The sequence below is a fragment of the Taudactylus pleione genome, unplaced genomic scaffold, assembly GCF_031769625.1.
Source record: "Taudactylus pleione unplaced genomic scaffold, aTauple2 ptg000656l, whole genome shotgun sequence".
Taxonomy (NCBI): domain Eukaryota; kingdom Metazoa; phylum Chordata; class Amphibia; order Anura; family Myobatrachidae; genus Taudactylus; species Taudactylus pleione.
Window position 1 is genome coordinate 921,316 of NW_028285058.1, and position 22,446 is coordinate 943,761.

General features: G+C 47.0%; 1 protein-coding gene and 1 pseudogene across 2 annotated transcripts in view; both read left to right on the plus strand.

The window, feature by feature from the left end:
• Positions 1-22,446, plus strand: part of WHRN (whirlin) — a 169,012-nt gene that overhangs the window by 132,918 nt on the left and 13,648 nt on the right. For both annotated transcript variants that reach the window (XM_088455488.1, XM_088455489.1), the window contains 3 exons: positions 8,186-8,257; positions 12,727-13,264; positions 21,998-22,161. In XM_088455488.1, coding sequence (XP_088311614.1) covers positions 8,186-8,257; positions 12,727-13,264; positions 21,998-22,161 — 774 coding nt within the window. The remainder of the gene's footprint in view (positions 1-8,185; positions 8,258-12,726; positions 13,265-21,997; positions 22,162-22,446) is intronic.
• Positions 13,430-15,683, plus strand: LOC148478395 (Ig-like V-type domain-containing protein FAM187A; annotated as a pseudogene).

The window sequence follows — 22,446 nt, forward strand, 5'->3', positions numbered from 1 at the left end:
GAGGCATGTGAGTAGTACAGTATGAGGGGTGAGATATTTGTGAGGGATGTAAGGAGTATGAAGGCTGTAAGGAGTGAAGTATATGAGGGGTGTGAGGTGTATTAGGGGTGTGAGAAGTATGAGCGGTGTAAGGTGTATGAGGGGTTTAAGGAGTATGATGAGTGAGGAGTATGAAGGGAGTGAGGAGTGAAAAGTATGAGAGGTATGAGGAATATAAGGGTTGTGAGGAGTATAAGGGGTGTGAGGAGTATGAGAAATGTGAGGAGTATGAGGAGTGAAGCGTATGAGAGATGTGAACAATATAAGGGTGTGAGGAGTATGAGGTGTGTTAGGAGTGAGGAGTTTTAAAGATGTGAGGAATATAAGGGGTGCGAAGCATATATAATAGGTGTGAAGAGTATTTGGGGTGTGAGGAGTAAGGAGTATGATAGATGTGAGGAATATAAAGGGTGTGAGGAGTATGAGGGGTGTGAGGAGTGAGTAGTATGAGATGTGAAGAATATAAGGAGTATGAGGGGTGTGAGGAGTATGAGAGATGTGAGGAATATAAGGGGTGTGAGGAGTATGAGGGGTGTGAGGAGTAAGGAGTATGAGAGATGTGAGGAATATAAAAGGTGTGAGAAGCATGAGGGGTGTTAGGAGTGAGGAGTATGAGAGATGTGGGGATTATAAGGGGTGTAAGAAGTATGAGAGATGTGAGGAATATAAGGGGTGTTAGGAGTATGAGAGATGTGAGGAATATAGGGGGTGTGAGGAGTATGAGGAGTGTGAGGAGTAGGGAATATGAGAGATGTGAGCAATATAAGGGGTGTTAGGAGTATGAGAGATGTGAGGAATATAAGGGGTGTGATAAGTATGAGGGGTGTTAGGAGTAAGAGAGCTGTGAGGATTATAAGGGGGGTAAGGTGTATGAGAGATGTGAGGAATATAAGGGGTGTTAGGAGTATGAGAGATGTGAGGAATATAAGGGGTGTGAGGAGTATGAGGGGTGTGAGGAGTAGGGAATATGAGAGATGTGAGCAATATAAGGGGTGTTAGGAGTATGAGAGATGTGAGGAATATAAGGGTGTAAGGAGTATGAGAGATGTGAGGAGTGAGGAGTATGAGGGGTGTGAGGAGTATGAGATGTGAGAAATATAAGGGTGTGAGGAGTATGAGGGGTGTGAGGAGTAAGGAGTATGAGAGATGTGAGAATTAAGGAGTATGAGAGATGTGAGAAATATAAGGGGTGTGAGGGGTGAGGAGTATTAGAGGTGTGAGGAGTATGAGGGTTGTGAGGAGTATGAGGGGTGAGGAGTATGGGGTGTGAGGAGTATGAGAGATGTGAGGAATATAAGGGGTGAGAGGAGTGAGGAGTATGATAGATGTGAGGAATGTAAGGGATGTGTGGAGTATGAGGGTTGTGAGGAGTAGGAGGAGTGTGAGGAGTAAGGAGTATGAGGGGTGTGAGGAGTATGAGGGATGTGAGGAATATAAGGGGTGTGAGGAGTATGAGAGATGTGAGGTGAATAAGGGAAGTGAGGAGTAGGAGGAGTGTGAGGAGTAAGGAGTATGAGGGATGTGAGGAATATAAGGGGTGTGAGGAGAATGAGAGATGTGAGGAGTATGATGGGTGTGAGGAGTATAAGAGATATGAGGGGTGTGAGGAATTTAAGGGGTGTGAGGAGTATGAGAGATGTGAGGAATATAAGGGGAATATGATGGGTGTTAGGAGTAGTAGAAGTGTGAGGAGTATGAGAGGTGTGAGGAGTATTAGAGATGTTAGGAGTATGAGGGGTGTGAGGAGTATTAGAGATGTTAGGAGTATGAGGGGTGTGTGGAGTATGAGGGGTGTGAGGAGTATTAGAGATGTTAGAAGTATGAGGGGTGTGAGGAGTATTAGAGAGTTAGGAGTATGAGGGGTGTGAGGAATATAAGGGGTGTGAGGAGTATGAGAGATGTGAGGAATATAAGGGGTGTGAGGAATATAAGGGGTGTGAGGAGTATGAGGGGTGTGAGGAATATAAGGGGTGTGAGGAATATAAGGGGTGTGAGGAGTATGAGAGATGTGAGGAATATAAGGGGAGTATGATGGGTGTTAGGAGTAGTAGAAGTGTGAGGAATATGACAAAATACACCAAACCCCCTGAGCTCGCTTTACATCACCTGTGTTACAGAATAACTGCTTTGCCACCACAGTGTCTTAAACTATCAGGAAATTTACAGCTTATATCATTGCATAGTAGTTAAGAAGACTATAATAGTTATTGGTTATTTTTTAATTTGCCAAAATTTAGATATCCTCTATCTCTTTATATTTTATATTTTTGGAATTTGGACAAAACCTTCTCTTTCGAATGTGACCCCTCCACCAAGCCCACTAGTGCTTTGACAGGATCTGATCCTGATGTTACATGTTGCAGCTACAGTCTTAAGGTGCGTACACACTGGGCGATATTACTGAGCGATTGCACGATTACGACAACATAATCGTGTTTTTGCTCAGTTATCGTGCACAAAACGTGCATTTTTATGTCGGAAACGACCAGCGATGCGCGCTCCCGCTAGTTGTTTCCGACATTGTCCACTGACTGAACATGCAGGCCAATCTGCCGATAACGACAGATCGGCATGTTCAGGAATGACGGACTGTGCCTGCACTAAACGACTTATCATTCAGTGCAGACACTACAGGGGATCAGGAACGACGGTACGATTACGATGTCGTAATCGTACTGTCTTTCCTGATCGCCCAGTGTGTACGCACCTAGACAAGAACCAAAGTGCTCCTAGTATTGTAACATCACAGCCACTCATAGCATATTATAGAAAGAAGGTGTTTTTACAGAAAGCAGTTCCTGATTAGATTGGCTGCAGTTCCTGTCCAATCCGGTGCCCCATTAATTACACATCTTTAGCCTGGGCAGGTTTCAGTTACCTGGCGAGAGCGCTGACTTGTCTGCCACAAGGTGAAAGGGCAACTAAAGGAAGTCTGGGCAGGGTTACACACTAATTGCAGTTGTTATAGGGGGTCACTTCTACAAGACTATTGTAAAAAGAGGAAAAGCCCTTTTACACAAGTCTTGGTTATACGCAGTTGAAAACAGTATGCAGTTGGGAAGCCGTCGGAGCTAATCCTGACAGCCGGCTTCCCGACTGCTTAATCCCGGTGAGGGTTAAATGACAGGCGTCTAAATCTAGACGCCTGTCATTCTTCGACGCCGGGAGACCTGGCGCCCGGCATCCCGATTGAAGTGATGCCAGGCGCCGAGCGCGGACAGCCGCGTAGGTTAGGGGCTCCCGGGGGGGACTTAGGGTTAGGTTAGGGGGAGGGAGGGTTAGGCACCCCGGGGGGGGGGATTTAGGGTTAGGCACCCCCCCGGGAGGTTAGGGTTAGGTTAGGGGGAGGGAGGGTTAGGCACCCCCACGGGGGACTTAGGTTTAGGTGGCGGGGAAGGGGGGGGTTAGGTTTAGACACTTAGAGGGGGGATTAGGGTTAGGCACTGGGGGGGAAGGTTACGGTTAGACACCCCCAAGGGAGGGTTAGGGTTAGGGGGTAGAATAGGTTAGTAAATACTTACCTGGGGACGATCGGGATTTTCATCCTTGTCGGGCTGCCGCTGTCAGGATTTGAACCGATGGGCATGGGTCCAGTGGTAAATTATACCAATGCCTTGAAAACAGTACATAGTAATATACAAGCTGGATGTCAAGGAGCTAAACGGACACTTTGGAGTATGGAGAAAGTTTTATCCAGAGAGATTATCCATCAGATATAATAAATTATGATGAATTTGCATCATTTTCATTACTGAGTAATTAGAGATAAATAAAGCTATTACCTCTTTTGATCGCCCTTAGTTACATATAGATGTACAGTATCTCCTCAGACACAAGTATGAGTGGGCATGGAATGATGAAAACTAATAGATGCCATTAGTAAACTCCTTTACAAGTCTTTGGAAAATAATAGTAAAAGCATAAAGTGTAATGCAAGTAGATAAGATTTGTTTGACACTATTTTTACTTTCTGATATAAATTTTAGATAAAAAAATAATAATGTAGTAACAAAATAAAAATAGCAGACAGCACATTTTGATACACTTGTCAGTAATTAAGGATTTGTTCAAAGGGATGGTGGAGGTGACAGCCGTCGGAACAGGCATAAAGGGCTGTGAGGCCAATCTTCTACTGGCAGTGGTTCTCAAACTCGGTCCTCAGGACCCCACACAGGTCACGTTTTCCAGGTCACCCAGCAGGAGCACAGGTGTAATCATTACTCACTGATCCATTTAAAACAAAGAAAAAAAAAACCCACAGGAGGAGCTAATTATTTCACTTGTGATTCTGTGAGGAGACCTGGAAAACATGCACTGTTTGGGGTCCAGAGGACCGAGTTTGAGAACCTGTGTACTAATCTATGATTTGAGGTTTATGGAGTTTTAAAAGGGATGTGATGGGCTGATTGCATATGAGATGAGGAAAGGAGAGATTAGTAACGAGGGGTGAGATATTGGTGCACCAAAGTTAGTCTATGTATGATTCAGTTTATGTTTACCTAGGCTTACCATACTATCTCTATAAACCGGGACACTCATGAATTACACAGGTTCTGTGGCTGGCTGACTTCCAGCCTGGATTTCACCTGGTTTTAATGAGCCACAGAACCTGTGTAATCCATGAGTGTCCTGGTATAAAGAGATGATTTGGTAAGCACTTTGTCTGCATGTGCTGCCCTTTGCTGGGCGGGTAGTAACATATCCCACAAGAGCTAGCGACTATAGTTGACTGCCTATGCTTGGCACAGGCAAACCTTGTAGGAGTTATATTCCTAAAACTATGTATCCTGGTAGGTGATTTGTTCTAAATTTAGCAGCAGATAAGAATTCATTGTTGGTACACATTATTTTGCATGTCTGGCATAATCTGCCAATTACTGAATTCCACCAGGACTACCCATTGCACATGATATGTAGTCTCCAGCTTGCAGATTTCTGTATAACAGCTTGAAATTTATGCTGAATTAAATCCCCAAAATGTTATGACACATTTTTAAACCTACATCTGTGAAAGACGGATTATTTGTACATTTATTTTGCCTTGGCACGTGGGAGGTCCCGTTGCGGAACCCCCTGTGCTGGCTCCTGCGCACACCAGTGATGATAATTAATCTACGTAACGTATATATAGGGGTAGAGAAGGCTTTCCGATAGGCAGTAGTGGATTTCCCTGGGGCATGCGTCGGAGGGTGCCACTTGCTGGGGGCAACACAGAAGGCCTCTCCCCCCCCCCACTGCATTAGAGCACCGGCAGGCCACAGGCCTGATGGGACCACCCAGAGGCATGTAATTCCTTCTTTTTCCCCCTGTGATGACGCATCCGGCAGTTTCAGCTGTAGTGCGCTCTTATAGATGTCAGTTGAGGGACACGCACACAAGCAGGCAGAAGCAAAAGCACGTTCAGTGCACGGAAGCCGCCCCGTGCCAGCTGTCACCTGAGGACTACCTGATTGTGTTACAGGCAAAGCAGACCCGTGTTCAGCCGACTCTTCCAACACCAGGAGCACCCGTCACTGCAGCATTGGCCCCTAACAAAGACCCTGGCTGTTTATTCATCAGCCACACAAAAACGTGTTTCACTTTCCAGACAGGAAAAAAACAATTACATTTAATTAATATTGAAAATAATAAAATTGAGAAGGCTATAATGTTGTGCCTAGAGGGAGTATGAGCCCTACATCCACCCCTGCTGTTAGGTTATGACATCTTTTAGACGGAAAGGGATCTATTTACTAAGCCTTGGATAAAGATAAAGTGAACAGTCCCAACCAATCAGCTCCTAACTGCCATGTCACAGGCTGTGTTTGAAATTGACAGTTAGGAGCTGGTTGGTTGGACTTTATCTCCGTTAACTTTATCTCCCTCCAAGGCTTAGTAAATAGGCCCCTTAGTGAACAGGCCCATTATAACACACTGTACGAAACATGCTTTACACTAAAGTATACCAGTCACCCAGCTCACAGTGTGTTCTGAGCTCGTGTTCCTGAGATGACAGCTTTCATTGTATTGGAAATGAGTCATTCCACTAATGCAAGTCTCAGGGATGTCACATACTAGGACATTAATAACTACAGTCAGCCTTCAAACTGTCTGCAGCCCACACTAGGTGTACACGAATGACCCACCATATAGAACCAGAATAAAATGTGTGTGGGCCCCAGAACAAGTAACGCATGGCTGCCTTGCTGCATACTAATACATCATTGTCCAGTGTCTGCCCAACCTATGCTCAGTATCGTCCATTGCCCCATCCAGCTTATACATGTGCCAGAATGTTGAATACTGATCTGATTTCCTTTGGTTATATCTGTCTGTGTCAGAGCCCAGAACAGCTGTCTTTAAACAACGCACATTGTGGTGCAGCACCATGAGGAGGGTGGCAGGTTCTGTGCCTGTAATCTGGTTCTGTCCCTATAAAAATGATTTGTATGTTTTATACTTCCGTATATGTATAAGAGTATTGCATGTATGTGAGACTCTCATACAGGGGTCTATGTACTAAGCAGTGATAAGAGACAGTGTGAAAAGTGATAAGTCAGTGATAAGGCACCAGCCAATCAGCTCCCAACTGCCATCTTACAGGCTGTGTTTGAAAAATGACAGTTGGGAGCTGATTGGCTGGCACCTTATCACTGACTTATCACTTTTCACTCTGTCTCCTAACACTGCTTAGTACTTAGACCTCACACAGTGTCGAATGAGAGTCCTCAGGGTGACAGGGTCATGTTGGGTCTAGTGGGGGCATGCCAGCTCAGGGTACTGGTGTGGCCTGAGGACGAGAGGGCCTGGGCCCAAGGGGTGGAGAAGCGTTCTTTGTTTAGAGCTCCATAGAGCAATGAATTTCCCCTTTCTAGGTGGATTATGACTCATGATAAGGAAAGCATTGAAATACATAAAAGAGACGGGTCATAAAAACAGCCTGAGGTCCCCTCACTCTCATCACTAATACAAGACATACTCAAGGCTAAACCAATTAGTATTTCAGGATAAAAATGAATAAGTATAAATGAAAGAAGCAAAATAAAATGGATTATTAAGTAATATTTTCACCCTTTTCCGTTGGTTGGACCTGCAATCCTTCCACAGTTGGCACAGATTGATTTCCCAGCGTCGGGGATGTGGGGGCGCCCAGCGTTTCCGTGCCTGCGTGTCTTTATATATATAGGGCCTGATTCTGAATCACTCATAAGTTTGATGGCGGCCATAGCGAACATATACATGTTTGCATATCTCTGGGTTTTCCTGCCTCAGGCGCCACTCTCCGTCCATGAAACGGGCATCACCTAGGCGTATGTATGGAAGAGAACGTCTGATGAGAGTGCAGCGAGCATGTAGCCAGAGTTATACCTAAGTTGTGCGCTTGCCCTGCCGAGCAGATGACTATTTATAGCACCTACAATAGGGCAGGTGTAAGTGCTGCTGATAATAAAGACGGCTGCTCTCGCCTATAGACAGAGTGGGGTGATGAGGACACATTGGGATGTATGTACTGTATAGTTGCATTAGCATTCCATTTGCGGGTTGGGTACGGGATCCCACCGGTCAGGATGCCGACAGTCAGAATTCCGACAGAGGGTCTGATTCAGCAAGGAACGCAGTTGCTAATACGCATGCAATCGGACGATTGTTGCGTACCGCGCATGCGTATGCATCGCAGCGCACGTGTGCCAACCGGCCACTGCGATCGCAGTGACTACGCATACCCATCGCAGATTGATTGACAGGAAGTGCCGTTTGTTGGTGGTGACGGGGTGGGGGTCGGCAGAACGTAGGCGTGCCAGGGCGTTTGAACGCCGTTGCATGGGCGTGCATAAATTATCCACTACGATGCCATACGCAGCCTGAGGACTCATAGCGTGCGTGGAAGTTAGCAATTTCTGAGTAAGGTCAGAGCTTGTGCAAGTGTGCGTGAGGCTGCGATGGTACTCGATTGTAAACCGATGGTTTCTCAGTCTTGCTAAACATTACGGATGTGTGTAAAGGTAAAGTGGGCGTCCATATGTAGTGCTGCGGATGAAGACTTAAATCAACGTGTAATTTGGTGTCAGTTATATTACTACATTATTATGTGTATCATTATGGTTTACTCAGATTTTTTTTTTTTATCCATTTTTGTACTGATATTTTTCTCCTGTACCTCTACCAGAATGGCGCAGACCCTGAGGGTAGTACAGACTCTGGAAGTCTGACGCGGACAACTCTGCCTGACATCTCTCTGGTCAGTATAATTGTCTATGTGGTCATTGATAATGATGAGGACGCCTGCTCGTCACCGACAGGCTCAGTGTTGTACTTTTTCATAGCAAACCCACATCAAAGGCAGGAAGAACGCTGGTAATGACACAGGTAATAAGGTAATAACCGCTGATAACATTAGAAAGGCTTTGTTATATTTTAGCTGAAGCCACAAGGGACAGACAGCGCTAAAAATAGCACCAGCCTGGCACATCCGAAAATTAAACGTTCTACCCCAAGGGCCCATTGATCTGGTCTACAAATGAAAGTCCATGCATTATATATGATCATTCCATTAATCTGTACTGCTTGTGGGCAAGTCAATAGTCTTTCTCACAAGCAGCTACTATAATAGACCCATTTCAGCAGGCAAGTCATTTGTATGCAAAGCCCAATATCTAGAAAAGAAGATATATTGCTGACTTACATGATAATTAGGATTGCCACACACAGACAAAGCAACTTGATTGGTTTCAAAACATCCAATGATCAGCCATTTCCAGTTCACATGCAGATAGAAGAGTGGGATACAAAGTATACTTACCAGCTCACCCAGAAGGTCAAGGATGGTCCCAAATTTTTTTTGGGGGGACTCTCCTGGCCTTCCTGCAGAGTTGTCAGTCTCCCTGTGCTGCCCACTTCCCAACTGAGGTGGCCCAGAAGGTGTGATGACGTGATTTGCATGAAATCGAGTCATCCTAGTCCCGTCCTCCATGTTCGGACGGAGCCAGAACGTCTGTCTCAGACAGATCTTTTGCACTTAACATGTGGCAGCTGGTGCACGTACATATACCAATGATGACAGCTGCGTCTGAAGACAGATACCTAGTGGGTGGGACAGGCTTCCACGGATTTCTGCACATATCAGCGGATTCTCGCACTTGGATATGTAAGTAAGTAGAATGCCGTTGAATCTACAGAAATAAAGTGACGAATTGCACTTTGCACTAGGGCTAATTCCCTAGAAACAGCGCTAATGCTTGGATTCGTCAGCGGGTCCAGAAGAAGAGGACGCCAAAGAACTCGTTGGCTGGACACAATAAAGGCTGACACGAACATGCCCATAAATGACCTGAAGGAAGCGGTCAGAGAAAGAGAAGCGTGGCGTTCACTGATCCATAAAGTGTCCGAAAGTCAATGTCGACTAAACGGATAATCATCATCAAAATGCCGTTGGCGTAGGGAAGAGCGATCGCACATACATCCCACTCAAAAACAGGCCCATTGTGTCAGCCAAACCTACTTAGGCATGGGTACGGGATGCCGGCTCTTGGGATCCCGGTAGTCAAAATTCTGATGCCGGCATCCCAACAGGGTTAAGATACCAACACCTGTTATTAGGTATCCTAACCCTCGCCCTCTCCCTACCCTAACCCTCCTTCCCCGGTGCCTGAACCTAACTTCCCCACAAATTGCCGAAACTTAACCTCTCCCTCCCCGCACCCTAAACCTAACCCTCCCCACCCCCTAGTGCCAAACCCTATCCCTCCCCGTAGTGCCTAACCCTCCCCCCAACCCCGCTACTTACCTTCGAGATGCTGGCTGTCGGGATTCCGTCGCCGGTATTCTGAGCACCGGCATCCCCTGTGCCGGGATACTGAACGTATCCCCCTAGTTCTGTTAGAGGCTTTTTCTTGCGGTCCCTACTCTTGTCACCCTGATTGTGACTCTCCCAGCCTATGCTATAAGTGCTGCTGCCTTTAATACTTTTTTTTTTACAATTCTACAATTGAACAATAATTTCATGATTCTGCCGGTACGCTTATGCACATCTGCTAATATTAATCTCGTACCTACAGGGTACGCGGAATTGTGTGGCTGTTTTTGTGAATGCATTTTTTTACCACGATCTTGGCTGCAGATGCGCTCACCTCAGCATGAGCCCTTTCTTGCGCTGCCTCAGACTCCGGATAGTGGCATAAAAATGCTATTTTTACGTGTATTTTTTAAGCTTTTGTTTTGCCGACGTTCAGCTAAATTAGCAAAGTTTTTGCGACTGCGCAGTCTAAATAACTAAAAAGTCGAACGACGCCTGCTTCCCACAGTGTCTGTGCACAGAGTCACAGGACGGATAGAGCCGCACGGACTCTGGAATGTAATGGGTGGTGACTGGGAGGTGACTATGCAGACGGACGAAGATATTTCGTCTGATGGGCGTGTTATGGGAGCGTCACAGTAGTGGTTGCGAACTCCGCCTCATCACTTACTTTGGAGGCCATACTCTGGCAGAGATTCTGCACCTAGCATGGGGCTGATCCAGTGCCGTACAAGGACTGCAGCTCAGACAGCAGGTGCATGCCTGGAGCGTCCAAAGGGCCGTGGGGCAGCAGCTGTGCCAGCCACAGAGCCCTGTGTTCTGTGCGATGGCACACCTGCACACCCCTAGTTACGGCCCTGGGCTGGTGTAAGTCCCGATGGTGCTTGCTGTGTGTCTTTAATTTGCAGGTTCAGTAGGCTTACAGGTACTAGCCTGTGCAAGGAATAATAACAGATGGGAATGTAAACACACAACATAGAGCAATTGTGTTCCTCAGATCACCTCGGCTGCATCTATCAGGCCAATGAAACAGGTTATGTTCAATTGAGATGATTACAGTGAGGAGACTGTTCAGAAACATGGTCACGTAAGACTAAAATTGTGGACCATAAGTCAGGGCACAACTACGGGGGGCAGATGGCACGTGCCCCGGGTGCCGGACAGGAGGGGGCGCGTCCGCAGGCCCATCGCTTGTGCCGTCTACAGTTACTGTGTGTCAGCAGTGGCTGTTGGGAGTCCCAGTCTCCCAGAATAGCATGCGCGATGATGTCACGCCCGCCACTGGCATTCCGGGAGCGGCCGCAGGGGAGAAAGGGCGGAGGAGCAGCAGCAGCCCTCAAAACTCCTGTGCGCTGCAGCCTGAGCCTGCCTGACTGACTCTGAGCCCTGCTGCTGGAGGGACACAGGGGGAGGGAGTCACATGGGGGACAGCATACTGTGTAAGGGGTATTACTGTGGCATAATATTTTATAAGGGACATTACTGTGTGGCATAATGTGTAAGGGGCATTACTGTGGCATACTGTAATGTTATAAGGGACATTACTGTGTGGCATAATCTGTTCTAAGGTCTATTACTTAGTGTGGCATAATGTGTAAAGGGCATTGCTGTGTCATAAAACCACACACCCTTTTCGGGAGCATGCAATGAAGGTGCTCGCAGAAGATCGCCCTCTTTGTTTTTTTGGGGGAGGGGGTGCAAATCACTGTCTTGCCCCGGGTGACAAAAATCCTAGTTTTGACCCTGCATAAGTGACCATAGCCGTAATGTGGCAGAAGGCAGTCTCAGATTGGTTACAGCTTTGGCTGCAGTTGTCGGGATGGTCAGTGCCACTACCAGGCTTACCAGATCGCTGCCCTATCTAGGGATAGCAGCGCCAATAATGACAGGGGCCCATAGCTGTCATTCTGATTAGTACATGCAGGGAAGCGTTAACTGCAGCACATAAAGTTCTCCAATACATTACCAGATTTCCGTTCCAACCAGCCAGATTGGACATATAACCGTATAGTGTGTTCTTATCTTGAGTCAAGCATACTGGGAGGGGATACCTCTCTCTGACGGCTCTATTTCACCTAGCATGAGGTTGGTACAAGTGCTGATAGTAATGATAATGGTTGGGCGTTTAGAGTAAAGCACAGTGGGCAGCGCATCTTCCTGCTGAAAGGCGCTGAGATTCTCACATTAGCAGAGTGGATACTGGCATTAGCATAAAGTAGTAAATCAGGCTTCCCGGGCTTCACGCAAACACAGACACGTTGCACTGGACTCAGAGAGCACAGACTATGGGCCTGATTCGTTACCGATGACAACTGCGATTATGCACGCAGCAGGCCGATTGTTGCGTCTGCGTATGTGCGCGTGTGCAAAGGCTCCACTGCAATCATGACTGCGATCGCAGTGTCCACGCAGACCCATCGCAGAGTGATTGACAGGAAGTGAGCATTTGGGGATGGTGATGGGGGGGTGATCAGCGAAACGCAGGCGTGCCAGTGCGTTTGAACGCCGCTACAGGGGCCTGCATATATTAGCCACTGCGATGCCATACACAGCTTGGGCTTTCACAGCGTGCAATAAGGTTAGCAGTTCCTGAGTAAGGTCAGAGCTTGTGCAAGTGTGCGTGAGGCTGCGATGTTACCGATGGTTTCGCAGACTTGCTAAGTATTACGGATGTGTGTAAGGTAAGGGGGGCGTCCTTATTTTAGGATGCGATGGCATTGCGATAGCATTCATTAGCATATTTTGCAGTGGGACTGCGTGCGTAATCGCAATATCGATCCGGAATGAATCAGGCCCAAGATACACACTTTCTAGAGGTTCTATATTTTAGTCTGTTCTCTACAGAGAATGTTTCAGTTTAGCTTCCGGCAAGGCAGAAATCGACTGAATAAACTTTATTTTTTAAATATTTGCAGGATGATGTCAACTCCCTCCTAGAGGAGCCTCCAGCGTATAGGCCGCCTCCTCCCCTCCCTAAAGAAGAATCACCTGCAGTATTTCGGCGACAGGGTGGGGAACGAGCCAAGCGCCCCTCCTCCGGATCATCACAGTCTGGGCTTTTCTTCACAGCTCCACCTCATCCAAGTCCACCACTTCCACCTCTTACGTCACCCCCAACACCAAGCCCCCCACTGCCTCCTCTCGGTACACCCCCAACCTCTCCTCAGAACCAAAACCAAGCGATATATGCCACCATCGTTCCGAAACATCAGACTCCTATATGTCCTGCAGCCCAGCTGGCTCTGGTTACGCAGCTTCCCATGACCCCCTTCCCAAGAGTTCAGTCACCCACTAGATTAAAGCCTGTGGTGGAAAGCCCTCCTCATCCACCCTCTCCCTCACACCCAGAAGCATCAGATCCTCACACAAGCCAGCATTTTGTGATGGTGGAAGTCCATCGGCCTAACAGTGAACCTGATGTGAATGAAATTCGAGCTGTTCCCCAAACTCGAGGTAAGAATACTTCTTAACTTAGTGTTAGATGCTTGCAGCAACATGTGCCTCAAACCTACAAACAGTGGGGGCAGCTCTGTTTGTAGGTGTGAGGCACGGGTGCCAGAACGTTTTTAGGTTGGCGGGGTAAGATATAATTTCATTTTGGTGCCCCTAAATCGTTGAATGTCGCCCTCTCAGGGGCAGCTGAGTAGTGGACTGAGTATTTTCCCCAGGGTCTGCTAGGACTTCCATACTGCGGTCTCTGTGTCGCGACCACGTTCATGGACGCAGCCATGTTGATCTATGTCACCTGATCTAGCCCCCTCCAATGGTAGTCTTGCAGTCACTCAGCTGATCTCTGCATCCTATGACCAGCTACCTAAGGGTACTTAAGTTTGGCCTCGGGAACAGGAAATCGGTATGCTAACCCCCCCTCCCTGCACCCTAAACCAAAACCTCCCCCCTTAGTGCCTAACCCTCCCCCTAGTGCCTAACCTGATTACACCCAGAGGAGGTAGATGTGCTCAGACTTCAATTTATAATGTCCAAAAACCAACAACAAAAACGTTCTTATAAAAATAAAATAAAAAAACCACCGCAGATTTCAGTAGGATATAAATAGCTGGAAATATTGTCAAAAATAAACAAATATGCAAACTCAGTTTCCCTTTAATGTAATTATCTAACAAGTCAGACATGTTACATACAGCTGTATATGTGTATCCAACATACCTCACTGCTTCTGTTCATTCCTCAGCATTCAGCAAACAGTACACTTGCTGCCTTCCTCTCATGAATCCCTCCCATGAGGTTTCTGCTGATCTCCTCCACAGGTCAGAGAAGCATGTGATGAGCTCCACTAATCAAAGCTCAGCACATGCCTCTCTGACCTTTTGTGCAAATTCTCATGGGATTTACACAGTTCCCAGCAATTGTGCAGTGCACTCAGTGAGCCCCTGATGCCTCTTTGAAATGTTGGGGCGCTTATGGACATAATGCATGTCAATGTCACAACTCTCGGATAAGTAATGGATGCTGACCAATATTTTTCGGGATTGGCGAGACCTACTACTAAGGCACGTAGTCTAACTTGCCGGTAGTATTCACCAGGGAACCCCACAAGGAGGTTTGGACTTAGCTGTGTCCAACACACAGGTCGCAGCTCTAAGACTTGGTCCCTTGTACAGGTGCTGGTGTTGTTTGGATCGAGCAGATACAATATAGACGTATACGTGGTCGACAAGCCGGGTCAGAACCAAACGGACAAGGCGGTACCAAGGAACAGGCAAAAACAGGTCACGCAGGATAGCCAAGGTCAAAACTGAAATACAAGTGCAGTACCAGGGAGAAGACGGAATCAGGTCAGAAACAAGCCGAGGTCAGGAACGAGGAAGCAGTAATCACTGGGAACGTTGGTATAATGTATGGGAGCCTATACTCTGGCACAGGAGTGCTCCCAGGGAGTTCTTTAAATAGACAGGGGCTTCAATTAGGCGCCTTCTGTATGGTCACAATGGGGAGGGTATGGCCCTTTAAATCTTATGGATGGCGGTGCACACCCCCCCCCCGCGGCCTACCGCACCATGCCGCAAGGAGGAGGTGGATTCACACGGCAGTGCCCACTGTCCTGCCGCTGACCAGCGCCAACGGACCCGGTAAGTGAGTGCTGGTGTCCGGCGCGCTGTGATACCTTTTTTCTATGGATATAGAATTGACATTCATCCTAAAAAGCACATGTAGCATTTGAAGGCCAGAATGGTCACCCACAAGAAGACCTGGAAATGAAAGACTTTGTATCCTTCACTACTTTTTTGGACTGGACCGTATGCTATTGCTGTGATGTGAAAGGAGAGCAAAGGAGACTGGGCTTTTGCTATGTAAGGAGTGACTACCTTTACCCAAGGTATCGTGTCCCCAACAAAGGTGTGGCTCCTTGTGGATTCGGAGCTGTTCCAGCAAGATTTAAAAAATTTCTCTCTAATCGCAAACCAGAAATCCTGATCAGGAGCAGTATGACTACCTGCAGAAAGACACCAACAGGCATCCCAGGAAAGCTCTCCAATTTGTTGCTAAGTGGGGTGATGAAACTTAAAGATCCCATTCCTTGGCTGCCGAAGGTACCAACTCAAATGTACGCTAAGCCTGTAGGCAGCAAGCTGGTCATTGAATGTCCAGGAGTCATGCCAGGACAAGCTGTGGCTTGGGATAAAGACAATGAAAGGCTTTACAGCACAAAATATCTAGTTGGGCCTAGTGACTCTAAGAGAGTGTTCATTGACCACGGAAAGTATCTGAACTTTCTCTAGAGCTCAGTGACAGAGGAATCTACTACTGCTGGCTTCAGGGGAAGATGGCGGCTGGATTTAAGTTGGCTGTACAAACTCAAAATGTAAAGCGTTATATCACTGATCCAGAGTCTATTACTGCCTATCTCTAACCCCCTCTTAACGCTCCATAAACCTAACCCTCCTGGGGGGTGCCTATCCCTAATCTCTCCCTGGGGGTGTCTAACCCTAACCCTCCCCCCTAGGGGGGCCTAACCCTAATCTCCCCCCCAAGCCTAACCCCACTAGACTCCCTAATCCTAACCCTCCACCCCCTGTGGCTAACGCTAAGGGAGCCCCGGACTTACCTTTGTTCGGGCTGGCGTCCACAGTGTTCGGGCATTGGGATTAATATAGGCATCGGTATTTCTACACCTTTCTTGAATCCCTTGCCGGGATTCCGATGTCGGGATTGAGACCCATAACTAAATCCCATTATAAGTGCAGAGTCAAAATCTGCCGGCACAAGTACGCTCCAGAGACCACTGCCTGGCCACGATTCCACTACAGAGGTTACTGCCCAGCCACAAGACCACTCCAGAAGCCAATTCCCAACCACAAGACATCTCCATTGGCTGATTCTCAGCCAAAACACACCTCCACTGCACGCTGTTAGGCCACAAACCAGCTCCAAAGGCCTCTGGACGGCCACAAGACTTCCCCATGGGCCTCTGGACGGACACTAGTGCACACCAGAAGCTTTTGGAAAGGCCACGAGATGTCCCAAGAAGCTGCTGGATGGACAAGATTTCCCCAGAGGCTGCTGGACGGCCACAAGATTTCCCCAGAATCCGCTGGATGGACAAAATCCCGTGACAGAAGCCACTGGAATGGCCATATGTCTGCCCGAGAGGCCGCACCCAAGGACACTAAAAGGCTACAATTTCCCTTCCGAGGATGCTGCCTGGCCACAATTAAACTATAGAGGTAGCTGGATGGCTACAAGATCTCTCCAGAGGTTGCTGGATGGCCACAAGACTGCTCTAGAGGCTGCTGAGCAGTCACAAGTCTGTCCCTGAGGACGCTACACAGCCACACCTGCACTTCCGAGGATGCTGTCTGGCCACAATTCTGCTCCAGAGGCCGCTGTCCGATTATACTTACCAAATAATATATTTGTATTTCATAATAACTTGGTTAGTAGATCTTTTTAATCCAACCTCCCCCATCGCTTCGTCCAACCACTAGAGAGGATAGGGTTGTGTCGAGACTGCAAAGATTGGTTGGTAAGAGGGCGAATCTTTGTGTAGTTTCCATAGAAATGTATAACTCAAGTGCATCGTCTGGAACCTGACACTTATAGGATAAGATGGGGCCCTCAGTGAGCCCACTGGGGATTACCCCTGCACCACTATGGCCCAATCCAACCATGCCGACATTGCATCACTGTGTATGTGTGTGTGTCCCAGTGTACAATGACACAATACATTGGTGCTACAAAAAGTTAGTGTATAAGATTGCAGCAACTATGAGGGTATAAATTACTTTTGCTTGGATGCCTTTTGCGCTATCCAGTCACAAAGACAGTACATTTATAGGTGCAAAAGAAAACACCAATGTCATTACAATATACAGTCAGGTGCATAAATATTGGGACATTGACAGAATTTTCATATTTTGGCCTCTATTCACTACCACAATGGCTTTGAAATGAAACAAACAAGATGTACTTCAACTGCAGACTTTCAGATTTAATTTGAGGGTAATTACATCCAAATCAGGTGAACTGTGTAGGAATTACAACGGTTTCTATATGTGCCTCCCACTTTTTAAGGGGTCAAAAGTAATGGGACTATCAACTCAAAAGCTATTTCATGGACAGGTGTGGGCTATTCCCTCATTATTTCATTATCAATTAAGCAGGTAAAAGGTCTGGAGTTGATTCTAGGTGTGACATTTGCGTTTGGAATCAGTTGCTGTCGACTCTCAATATGAGATCCAAAGAGCTGTCACTATCAGTGAAGCAAGCCATCATTAGGCTGAAAAATCAAAACAAACCCATCAGAGAGTGAATATAGAGGGTTCACCACAAGATGTAAACCATTGGTGAGCCATAAAAACAGGAAGACCAGGTTAGAGTTTGCCAAACATCATCTAAAAAAGCCATTACAGTTCTGGAACAACATCCTATGGACAGATGAGACAAAGAACAACTTGTACCAGAGTGATGGGAAGAGAAGAGTATGGAGAAGGAAAGGAACTGCTCATGATCCAAAACATACCACCTCATCAGTGAAGCATGGTGGTGGTAGTGTCATGGCGTGGGCATGTATGGCTGCCAATGGAACTGGTTCCCTTGTATTTATTGAAGATGTGACTGCTGACAAAAGCAGCAGAATGAATTCTAAAGTGTTTCGGGCAATATTATATGCTCATATTCAGTCAAATGCTTCAGAACTCATTGGACGGCGCTTCACAGTGCAGATGGACAATGACCCGAAGCATACTGCAAAAGCAACCAAAGAGTTTTTTAAGGCTAAAAAGTGGAATGTTATGCAATGGCCAAGTCAGTCCCCTGACCTGAATCCGATTGAGCATGCATTTCACTTGATGAAGACAAAACTGAAGGGAAAATGCCCCAAGAACAAGCAGGAACTGAAGACATTTGCAGTAGAGGCCTGGCAGAGCATCACCAGGGATGAAACCCAGCGTCTTGTGATGTCAATGCGTTCCAGACTTCAGGCTGTAATTGCCTGCAAAGGATTTGCAACAAAGTATTAAAAAGTGAAAGTTAGATTTAGGATTGTTTAGTTTGTCCCATTAATTTTGGCCCCTTAAAAAGTGGGAGGCACATATAAAAACCATTGTAATTCCTACACCGTTCACCTGATTTGGATGTAATTACCCTCAAATTAAATCTGAAAGTCTGCAGTCAAAGCACATCTTGTTTGTTTCATCAAAGCCATTGTGGTGGTGAACAGAGGCCAAAATATGAAAATTCTGTCAATGTCCCAATATTTATGCACCTGACTGTACTTACAAAATAAAATGTAGAAAACAGTTGCACAGAAATTATGTGCTGCAGATTTTTTCCAGATTCTAAATGAGCCTCTGCATCACAATGCAAATAAGAACAAAGGCCTCCATCTATAATGTAGTAGATCAGTCTACAATGTTCCCCTTTTGTTTTACAGTCATACAGAGGAAGGAGTTAGCGGTCACACATTTATAGTAAAGCATATCCTTCATACTGCGTACATGACTTCTGATACATGTGTGCCGAGTCCATAAAATATCACTAGCAAATAGCACCCTCTTGTGGTTTTATGGTATAGTTGCATGCAGAGCTATATAAAACCATAGGGGGTAAATTTACTAATATTCGAGATGGTCCCGATTTTCAAAGTGATTTATCTCGTTAGTACTCGCCAAAATTCGGGTGATTTAATACATTTTTTTTAACCAAATTTACCAACAGGCGATTTGAGGCTAAACGAGTTTGCCGATGGTGAAACAGAACGAGATATCTCTTCCGAGTAACTCGTTTTGCAGGAGATTACTCACCCGAGATTGCAGTGTTTTCTCTCTGCAAATCTCTCCCGAGCTAGCAGCCAGCACATATCAGTGAGATATGTGCTTGCTGCTTGTGTGTTAAGACACCCCCAAAACACTAACCAGCCCCGGGCTTGCCAGCCTGTCCTGGTTCTTAATTTATAGGGAAAAAAATGTGTAGGGTTCCACTGTAAATTACGAACCAGCAACAGGGACAGAGCTGGTTTTAAATATACGGAGAAAAAAAATTATGTGAGGTACCCCGTATATTTAAAACCAGCCCTGAACCCTTTCTAATGGGGGACTGATGCCACAGCCAGGGGTGCCCTTTCACCGGGCCCCCCAGCCGCAGCATCAGCCCTGACCATTAGTCAGCCCAGGCCAGGGATCCCTGGGGAGTTGGGGACCCCCTAATAAAGGGGTCACCCTCTCCAGGGCACCCTTGGCCTAGGCTGATAGCCCGGGGCTATCCCCGTCACCTCTGGGTGGTGGGTGGCGGATTGATAGTGTTAGGTGTAGTGTAAAAATTAGATTTTTCATCATTGTCTTTACAGTGGAACTACAGGTCCCAGCAAGCCTCCCCCCATGCTGGTACTTGGAGAACCACAAGTACCAGCATGCGGGGCATTAAGGGCCCACTGGTACCTGTAGTTCACCTGTAAAGAAATGGTTAATAAAACACACAACACACCGTGAAAATAAAGCTTTATTGCATCCATAAACACACACATACTCGCCTGTTTCCAGATGTTCATGTCCCCTTGTCAACGTAAAGTATCCCATCGAATTACCTGTAAAAAAAGATCCAATACTCACCTTTATGTCCCTCAATGTTCTCCGCTGAAATCCAATACTTGGGCCGCATACAGTGTAACAACATGCTTCTGCATGCATGCTGTAACACTGAGCTAATGTCTGCTCGTGGGAACGATTTGACTTCAGTCCCGGGCCGTCACCCAATTAGCGACGGCTAACATTAGCGGCCGCTCATTGGCTGGGACCCACGTGGAGGAGCCGCTCATTGGCTAAGCCCACGTATGCAAATTCAGCTAAGTGACATCAAGACAGGCGATCGCACGGCAAGGCATAAGAACGCCCACTATGTCTTGGCGAGCAATCACTTTGTGTATGCAGACGCCCATTAGCATATGGTGAGACGCCCACTAGCACACGTCATCTCCAGGAAGTGTATTAAACATTGGTACATCGAGGACCATCGGAAGCGAAAGCAGCGCTTGTGGTTGCCTCTACCCTACCGCAGGCACTGCGAGGATTGCAGTTAAAAAAAAAGGCTGGTGACGTGTAGTATGACGCTGCCTGTTAATTATGCAGGCCTCTGAGACGGCATTGAGACACTCAGTCCACATTTTCACTGGACTGCCCGTTACCACCCACAAACGGCCTCTCCTGTCACTCATTACACTGGGGCTGTCTTTGCAGGGCGAGCGAGCGGGTTCCGATCGCTATGAGTAGTTCGCACATGCGCACTGCGATGCTAGCGACCGGGTCTGAATCAGGCCCTCTGTTTTCTGTGTATATAAACAAAAAGCTGATAGCTACTGTCCTTGAAAAGCTGTAATTAGGTTGATACTTCCTAGAATCCTGAAAGTGCAGGCAATTCTCCCACAGGGGTTACCTGTCTGAATGGTGAGCAGGGTGATGCAAATTGGGTATTAAAGCTCCTCCCACCTCAGTGAAGACTGAGTGGATGGGGCGTCATCATATGCCAAACCTACCTCTTCTTCTCATACCTCTCTCCGCATTGCCCCAAAGCATACAGTACTTGCTGACTTTTGGTTTCATCCTCTCACCATGGCAAGCTGCTGCAGGGGAATGACGCTGTAAAAGGGTGTCCGGAGTGTTATTGTGATTGTTTGAATATACTGGGCCTTAGGTAATAGCCTGCAGGAAGCAGATACAAGCCCGGAGTGTTATTGTGATTGTTTGAATATATTGGACCTTAGGTAATAGCCTGCAGGAAGCAGATACAAGCCCGGAGTGTTATTGTGATTGTTTGAATATATTGGACCTTAGGTAATAGCCTGCAGGAAGCAGATACAAGCCCGGAGTGTTATTGTGATTGTTTGAATATACTGGGCCTTAGGTAATAGCCTGCAGGAAGCAGATACAAGCCCGGAGTGTTATTGTGATTGTTTGAATATATTGGACCTTAGGTAGTGGCCCGTAGGAAGCAGGCACAGGCTTGTTTCCGGCAAGTTAGTTCATATTTTTAAATTGACATTTAAAAGGCAAATCCAAGTTGATTTTGCCTTTAAATGATTGCTGCTTTAAAAATACAGGCTATCTAGCCAAAATTGTGCCCATGCCTGTATCTCTCGGGTTACTACATAAGGCCCATGTATACTATGAGCCTGATTAAGAGATGTATACTAATGCAAACACAACTGCATTCTCTCACGGATCGCAGTTGCTAAAATATGCTAATGCCCTTTCAAAGCACAGGCGGCATAGGGACACCCACTACTGCTTTCTCATATCCATCCGACGGCGTGCAGCAGCGTAAACATCGGTGCCATCGACGCACATCAGGCAGCCATACTGCATATGCGGCAAGTCTGACCAGCCGCAAACACTGCAGCTCTCCTGACACGCAGAAAGCTCTCATGCTGCGCAGATCGCAATGTCTAATTTATGCGCACCCTTGTAACAGAGTCAGATATGAGTGCGTTTTCCTAGCCGCCCCCCTTCTGTTACCTCCACCAAACGATGACTTCCTGCCACTCACTTTGCAAATGGATCCTCTCTGCGGGCGTAATGGCAAAACAATCGCTGCAACTGCGGCTGATAGGCATGCGCATAGGCGTAGAATTCGGCAATGCGAACATCGCTAAATCAGTCGCCCAATAACCGTAACTGTGTCCTGTGTATGGTGTTTTCACTTGTTACTCATGTGAGATGTTTTTCCTCTGTTCAGCCGTCCTGCCCGTCTCTCTCCCAGCCTCTCTCTCCCAACTTTCTGACAGCGGACAAACTCTCAGCGAGGACAGCGGTGTGGACACGGGGGAAGTTGGTGGGGGCAGTAAGGACAACAGTCCCCAGCCTCAGAAATCCAAAGGATCTGAGAGTATAGCAAAACCGGTAAGGGGAAGTAGGGACCTTTCACCTTCCACACCTATTGTGGCCAACCATTCAGACCACCGTGAAGTTGGGGGCCAGTGGTACGTAATTAGGCAACTTATGCCATAGTAGTGTTCACTATAGGTCCGGCGGCAGGCAGAGCGTCTGACTTAGAGCTAGGGCACATCTGCACGCGCCGCACCACAAAAGGGGGCGTGGCCAATGAAAATGTGCCTGTCTTTATGACGTGTCCCCTTTTCGTCACTCTTGGGGGGTGCCCAGCACTTACGGACATTCCGGGCAGCT